The sequence below is a fragment of the Mixophyes fleayi genome, chromosome 1 (genome assembly GCF_038048845.1).
Source record: "Mixophyes fleayi isolate aMixFle1 chromosome 1, aMixFle1.hap1, whole genome shotgun sequence".
Taxonomy (NCBI): domain Eukaryota; kingdom Metazoa; phylum Chordata; class Amphibia; order Anura; family Limnodynastidae; genus Mixophyes; species Mixophyes fleayi.
The window spans coordinates 379270670-379279039 of NC_134402.1; the positions used below are offsets into that span (position 1 = coordinate 379270670).

Below are 8370 nucleotides of genomic sequence, written 5' to 3' on the forward strand. Positions count from 1 at the left end.
ACGTGCAGTAAAAGACAGAGGATGGAAGACCAGATGTAACAGCGCGCTGCATAATCTTATATATGCCCGATCAAAGTAACGCTAAATCTGATAGACAAGACAGCAGAATCAATAGGAAGCTGGATAATGGAAAGCAAGCTTAGATGTCCAGTGTGTTTACTTATCTCTTCACCCAATAACTTAATATGTTTAACTTTTGCAATAGTTATTTAAAGGCGTATTGGGTTTTAGTCAAGATATGTCCATTTTATAAGACTAACATAATAAAATAGCACATTACATGGAAGAACTCTATCATATTGAGCTGAAAGTGAATTGGTCCATGAAAAATAATTGAACCTCTAGTATAATAAGAAGAAAGCATCTATTCTCCTTGTATGCATTGCAGAATACACTGGACAATAACTTTATAAACTGCGATATCAAGGAAACTCAGTAGAATGGTACTCACAACATCAATAAAGACTTTGGCCAGTTATTGCAATAAAAAGACCATACTGTAGCCATTTTAAGGCTGGAGTGACACATGACAGTAATTCAGTGGAGATCATTTCTGCTTATAAAAGCACAACACAACAGCTGAAACACTCCAGTGTGACATTATCCGAAGATGTACATCTTACAACAAGATCCCAATCAACAAATCATAGTACTATAAGGCAAGATGGAAGCACAAATTGAATTATGTTTGTAAACTAGCCTACTTTAAGTCAAATAAACAAACAAACATATAGTTCATTCCATGTCAGGTCTACGAAAAAAAAATTAATTAATAGAGGATGTCAAAACAACTATTTCTGCCAAACATCTCGAATGTCTGACAATTAGTTGATTAAATATTGATTTTTCAATTAATTAAATAATTTACTAATCACGACTTCTTTATCCAGTTCATTTAAAGTATCGCGGGTGTTTATTAAGGAATCGCCACAAAATTTGGACCCCTAAGGTCCCGAATCCAAAATTCCAAACCAAATTACTTTATCTGCCTCATGTTTTGCGTTACGGCAAAAACGCAGGTTTTTCGAGTAGAATTAAAAGCGCTAGGTTCAATTGACATTAGGGATCCCATTTTATTGGGGGTGTTTACAAAAGGTATAAATTACTATCCCAAAAAAATCAGCAGGGTACTCTGTTTCATAGTGGAGAAAAAAAATAATTAAGTTGATGTTTGATTACTGTTGTACCACATACATAATTTACACACTGTTTAAAAACCATACCAAAAAAATAAACTAAACTGAGGCAATTGCATAAAACTCCTATACAGGAAATGAAACAAACAGAAACTGACGGGAAGGGGATTCCCTTTAGAGAGACCAAAACTGAAACTTTGCAGATAAAGAGAGAGGGAGACACAGAAAGAGTCAATCATGGCAGCTGCTCATTTGGTAGTCTTTTACATACGGACTGCCATATTACTATTTACTCAAAAACCATTGGATTACATAGCTGGGACCACTTGACAGATGAAGAAAAAGATCTTTTGATTCTGAGAACTGAAGTTTCAAATGCAGTAACCAATGATCCTGAAACCTCAGTCTGCTACCATCATGAAAAGCTTCTGCTGCTAAGATATGAAGAATTTCAGAAAACATGCTGTAATCCTTTCTTGTCTCACAAAAAGGAGCCAGAAAAAGCTTAAAATTTATGTCACTGAAGTGGACCAAAGAACATGGTGACTGTCAGCTTGTTGTATATTTTAGGCAAGATGATTGTGACACTTCAAACTGTGTGAGCCTGTGCGCTATTAGCGATACTCATGACCATGTAGCTATAACCGTGCATGCCTTCATTACGGTAGTTATGAAACACTTAGCGAAACTATTGTCAAAATTGAAGTATGTTTACTACTTTAGTAATGGTGCTAGTGCACAATACAAGGACTGCAAAAACTTTTTTAACTTATGCTTCCATAAGGATGACTTCAACATTCAAGCAGAATGACATTTTTTGCCACATCTCATGGCAAGAGTCCATGTGATGGCATTGGAGGGACAGTTAAACGTCTAGCCACACGCACCAGTCTACAAGCAGTGGAAACCCATCACATCTTGACACCTTTGTACCTGGGCAAATGAAAATGTACATGGCATAAAGTTTTATTACGTGTCACAAAACGAAATACAAGACTGCAAAACCAAGCTGCATAGCCGTCTAGAAATAGCAAACACTGTGGCAGGAACACGTTCTCATCACAGGTTTCGGCCTATTAGTAATGATGAGCTACACATATATCGATTGTCATCAGACGACATAAAGACAGGAGGAACCAAAGTTAGTGTCACTATGACCACAGTCACAAAAAATGTGGACAAAAGTGATCTGTAACCTGGAACATATATAGCAGCAGTGTATGATAACATCTGGTACATTGGGTATATCATTCAATGTAATGAGGAACAAGATGTGCTGATACACTTCATTAAACGAAACCAATCAACAAATGTGCTGTCCTGGCCTTCAAGAGATAAGTGTTTTGTTCCTTTTATTCACGTCCTCTGTGTAACGGAAGTGCCCACTATCCAAGGAAGTACTGAAAGGCAGTATACACTTTCTGCTGACACTTTAAGGAAAATTACAGACCGTTACAACAAGTTCCAAACAAGGGAAAAATAATGAGATTATTGACTCAACTTCAGTTAAGGACTTAAGTTAAAGGTTTTAAATTTCATGGTTTCTTGTGTTAATTATGTATGCGGTACAACAGTAATCGAACATTAACTTCATTATTTTTTTTGATGATAAACTGGATAAAGAAGCCGCGATTAGTAAATTATTTAATAAATTGAAAAATCAATATTTAATCAACTAATTGTCAGACAGTTGAGATATTTGGCAGAAATAGTTGTTTTGACATCCTCTCTTAACTAAAAAAAATTCTAAAAAATCTGAGATGGGTGGTGGCCATTTCCAGAGACGCCTGAGTATTGGAGGTAGAATGAATGATGTCACTGTGAGGCATTCTGGGCGCTGCTTTCGAGTTCTGGGAGTCACGTTATACGGAGCAGCTTTTTACCTACCCAGCTGTTGAAATAGCGGCGAACTATCTCACACTCCACCGTTGGATTATTTGATCGTACATTTGAGGACACTTTACCAGATGATAAGTACTGTTTTACATCTATTGTCCCATATTGTGTGAGAACTCTATTGCTTATGGGTCATATATAGTTTATACTGCTCATGTTTTATACCTTTGTCCACCGGATTTATATATATTGTTTGAGGACTAGGAGTACTATATCCATCCATTGAGGACTATATGGCCTATGTGTTACAAGTAGTAAACACTGCATTTTACCTTAGATGTTTGTGTATAATTTATTTGATTGACACACCCAGATCTCTAGGTATATAAGAGCGCTTGTCAGTTCCTCATATTTGATTGCTGTCATAAATATTTCTATGTTCATAGGAATTCTAATTATTATTTTATTTGTTTATACATAAATTATGCATCTAAGCGCTTTAAAACATTTAGTAGCTAAATAAAAAAAATACAGAGAAAGTAATATTCTTCTAGGAATACTTATGCTCATGTGTTTTACAGGCCAATTATAAAAAGCACAGTAAAACATATTACACAAGTGTTAGACATGTAACCTCTATGTATTCCCACAGGAAGAAACATGAACATATATATTTATTAGTACAAACTCCAGCTACTTACCTTAAGATGAAGCTTTTGAAGTATGCGGGAAAGCAATCTGGGGAATTTGCTTGCATCCATTCCATTGATAATTGATACTGCTTGCTTAATACTAGGAAAAAACATGCATTTTAAACAGCAACAAAGGCCACAATTTGACATTAATATATAGCAATGACGGGGTATTACAGAGGTGAAAAATATACATTAAATAAGTGATGTGCTTACACTTAGCTAAATATGTCCAGCATGCTATTTTACTTCGCTGGAGCAGGCTGCCATGTAAGGAGCAACATACTTATTTTACTAAGGCTAGGTATACACTACAGCAGTGATGGCTGACCTGTGACACTCCAGGTGTTGTGAAACTACAAGCCCCAGCATACTATGCCAGTAGATAGCTGGCAAAGCATGCTGGGGCTTGTAGTTTCACAGGTTAGCCATCACTGCACTACATTATTTTCAGCAGATCTGAAGATAAATCAGTGCAGTAAAACGTGTATAGTGAGTACACATGAATCGGCATGCTGATCAGGACATTTTTTTCTTTTAATCAGTCTTTGGTAAAATTGGTATAGATAACACATCGGGAGAAAATTTCTGTAGTGTATAGACAGCCTAAGCAGTCAGAGATTGCCTGACAGCTTGGCAGGCTTATGTGCAAAAATGTACTGTGTGGATTGGTTAATTCATACACTGGACAGAACCAATAATGTCATTAAAGTATTTCAAATGCCTGCAGAATCAGCATTTTTTTTTACCCCTGTGAGATCCAATCAGGTCTCTGCCTTAGAGATGTGGGAGGAGCTTCTGTCATCTGTAATGGAGTGGGGAGATCATAGCCGGATTAAGGGGGGGGGGGGGGGGCACAGGGGGCGTGCCCCGGGCCCCCCGCCGCCGCGCGCATAACTTCTACTGATTTTTTTTTACTCTTTTTTTTTTTTAATGGCGGCGGCGGGATGGCGGCGGCGGAATGGGGGGGGGGTTTCGGGGCTCCCTTCGTTGGTGGGGGGGAGCCGGGTAGTAAAAAAAAAAAAAAAAGATACACTACTCACCTCACCGCGGCGCTGGCATCCCTCCTCCTCCCTCCTCTCTGCACTGTTGATACTGAATGACAGGCGTGACGTCATCAAGTCACACCTGTCATTCAGTGAGAAACAGCGCGGAGAGGACCGGGAAAGAAAAAAGAAGACAGAAGAGAGGAGAAGAATGAAGCTAACAGAAAGGTAAGTAAAAATAAAAGGGAATAACGCAGAAAGGCACTATGGAGGAAAAAGGAAAGGAGAGGCACAGTATGGAGGAAAAAGGAAAGGAGAGGCACAGTATGGAGGTAAAAGGAAAGAAGAGAGGCACAGTATGGAGGTAAAAGGGGGAGAAGAGAGGCACAGTATGGAGGTAAAAGGAAAGAAGAGAGGCATAGTATGGAGGTAAAAGGGGGAGAAGAGAGGCACAGTATGGAGAAAAAAGGAAAGAAGAGAGGCACACTATGGAGGAAAAAGGAAAGAAGAGGCACACTATGGAGGAAAAAGGGGGAGAAGAGAGGCACACTATGGGGGAAAAAGGGGGAGAAGAGAAGCACAGTAAGGAAAAAGGGGGAGAGGCACAGCATGAGAAAAAAAGGGGGAGAAAAAGGGGGGGGGGAGAGACACAATAGTGGGGACAATTAATTTAAGATGGGGTGGTTTGGGGAGAATGAGGTCCCTTTATTAAATGTGCCTATGAATTATTTAATGGCAGTGACGGTTGCGGGAAATAGGTAATGTAAATACTATTAATTTATTGCTGGGGCTGTTTGTAGGGAGGGAAATAGGTTTATTTATTAAATGTGAATACTATTATTTTAATGCTGGGGCTGGAGGAAGGCCTAATTATTAATCATGGGTGGTACTGATTTAACGCCGGGGGTGGCTGTAATTTTCTAAATGTACCCATTTTTTTTCTCCAAATAGGGCCCCTAACATTCCAGGATCCAGACAAGCCGCAACTAAAGAAACCTGCAGCACAGGTGGTGAAAGTGAGAAGAACAGGTAGGAGAGAGCAGCAAAGTCTGTGAAATGTTGTGATTCTAGTGGGACAATCCCAATTTTTGGTGACCGTTCAATGGTGTACACAACAATGCAGTTTTTTTGGCTGTAGGAGGGTGGCCTGGCCACGCCCAGTGATGCATTATCAATGGTATTTTAATTTGTGGTATAATTGCTAGTTTTAATGTGCATTATAAATTTTATTTTTAAAGTGCGGTATCATTGCTAGTTTTAGTGTACATTATCAATGGTATTTTTAATGTGTGATATCATTGCTAGTTTTAATGTGTGGTGTCAATACCCATTTTAACGTGGTGTTTTGATGATTGTTTTAATGTACAGTATTTTAGTTTGTGGAAGCAATGATTTTTCTTATGCAGACAACCTAAGCGAGCCCTATGGGAGAGCTGTAAGTGTCATACTGTGGGCTGTAGGTGATGTAATGCAGGATGTGTCACTATGCCCTTAATTTTAGATCTTAGGGGCCCCCCTGTCTTAAGTGCCCCGGGCCCCCCGAAGCCTTAATCCAGCTCTGGGGGAGATTATTATTTACTAATGATCTGCACTGGATCTTAAGGGTAATACTGAGCAAGGTATTTTACCTGTATGGTTCATATCTAAACATGTACATTTTGAGGTTTATCTGTTCTATAACTTTATATACATCAAATAGAAATGCACACTTACAAAACAACGTGATTTGTTTCAATCTGGATTGAGTGATATAAGGACAAGATTGTATACCTATTTTTGTTTACTTTATTTTGTATAAATGTTTTGTAAAACTTGTGGTCATTCTGCACAGACAGAATAATTTATCTGCATGTTTTCATAGATCTTCATGAATGGGAGCTGTTTAGCTCTTAGAAGACAGGTCCCAGTGAGAATAATGAAGAAATGCATCTATTTTTTACTTTACAGATAACACATACAAGAATACAAATTATTTCAATTAATGCTAAACTAAACTAAACTGAAATGTAATACCCTTATTGCACCTTTCCTTACACACTCTGATCATCGGAGAGTAAAAATGGCAACAAAAAATACTAACTTACAAGACCAAGAGAGTATTTATAAAGAGTGAGAATTGAGTTCAGTATATAAAGCAGGGGGTCGGCAATGCCAGACGTGGCACGCGGACCCCTTCTGTCTGGCAGCAGCCAATGACGTCTTGCGCAGAAGGACGGGGGCAACTATGTGGCATACTATGAATAGGGCTAGGGACAACTACGTAACATACTATGAATATGGGGGAACAACTACGTAGCATACTATGAATACGGGGTGACAACCATGTGGCATATTATAATTGGGGGAGCGCAACTGGTGGTAAAATATGAATTGTGGGCACAATTATGAGACATAATATTAATGTGGGGCATTACTATGTGGCATAATTTGAACTGGGGCACTACTGTGTGCCATAACATGATCGTTTATCTGTACATCGCTGCAGAATCAATGGCACTATATAAATAAATGGTGATGATGATATTAGCATCATAAAATAAGACATTATATATATTATATATACATACACACACACGCACGCACGCCAACTGGCACACCTGAGCTTTACTAGATTTTAGCAAGCACACTAATTAGAAAAAGGTTGCCAACCCCTAAAATAGAGTATGAGGAACATACAGCGGTTTACAGGGGTGTCAAGTTCAGAGCCGTAGCATGACACATAGAAATTAAACATGTTACATAGATGAACTGTCCTGACTCCCAGGGAAAATCCCAGTTTTCTGATTTGTCAATATTTAAAACTGCAGTTTTTAATACGTTTTCTTATTATGTACGGTGTAAAAGTTAGAAGGCTTTAAAGATGAGCATTTAAATGAGATTAACCTATTCGACATCAAAGTCTTTCTGCAAATTATTGTCACATTTGCACAGGTAGCTTATATAACAGTATTTGAGCAAATAAATGTCAGGGTTATTGCACTGCAGGAACTAAGGTGCTGCACACCAGCTGTGGCCCCTCCTCAGTGTGACAGCACACTCACACATAACCACCATCATTCCTGCCTCTACTACCTCGCACTCTCCTTGACTATCGCTGTCGCCATGGTAACAACCTCGCTCTAGCACCGGTTCGCGCCGATGAGGGTTCAATCTAGTGGTTGCTCAGTGTACGTCATGTGACACCTGCAGGAGCAGTCAGCTGACCACACGCTTCCTAGTTTTCTACGGTGGCTCGCGCGCTTCAAAATGTGCCAAAGCCGTTTTATCGAGTTCTCTAGTTATAGTTTGATGAACACATTTCTATCTGGTTTTCGTTAGAGCTGTATTAGGCAATATGTGATTCTGAGACATTGTGGAACTATAGCTCTGTTCAGGGTATAACAACTGGAGAATACAGAACATTCCCTTTCCTATATATTTCCCTACACACTCGTCGTTATATTATCTACGTCATTTTCTTCCTAAAAAGTACAGACTAATTTGCTGATAATTGTCCCCAATCAGTTATTGTCGCTATTTGTCCAATTCTTGCAGGACAGCTCCTCTCATTCTATATATGAAGGCTGTAATCCCATTATCTGTTCTTTTATTATGTTTATTTTGTGTTAATTATTGAAGAATATTTAAAGTGCAAAAAAAGATGATTTCGAATAAAGTTTTGTAAATAAATCATGACAGGGATTGAAGTTTTGCCAAATAGCAGAGTTTCTGGAAATTATT

At 38.6% G+C, this 8370-nt stretch overlaps 1 protein-coding gene across 4 annotated transcripts in view; it reads right to left on the minus strand.

Annotated features, from left to right (window-relative positions):
• The window catches only part of COMMD10 (COMM domain containing 10), a 262491-nt gene extending 254622 nt beyond the window's left edge, over positions 1-7869 (minus strand). For all 4 annotated transcript variants that reach the window (XM_075179456.1, XM_075179448.1, XM_075179470.1 and 1 more), the window contains exons 1-2: positions 7723-7869; positions 3674-3764 (exon numbers count right to left, since the gene is read on the minus strand). In XM_075179456.1, the coding sequence (XP_075035557.1) occupies positions 3674-3764; positions 7723-7754 (123 nt within the window). In that variant the 5' untranslated portion in view covers positions 7755-7869. The remainder of the gene's footprint in view (positions 1-3673; positions 3765-7722) is intronic.
• Between the last annotated feature and the right edge of the window lie 501 nt (positions 7870-8370).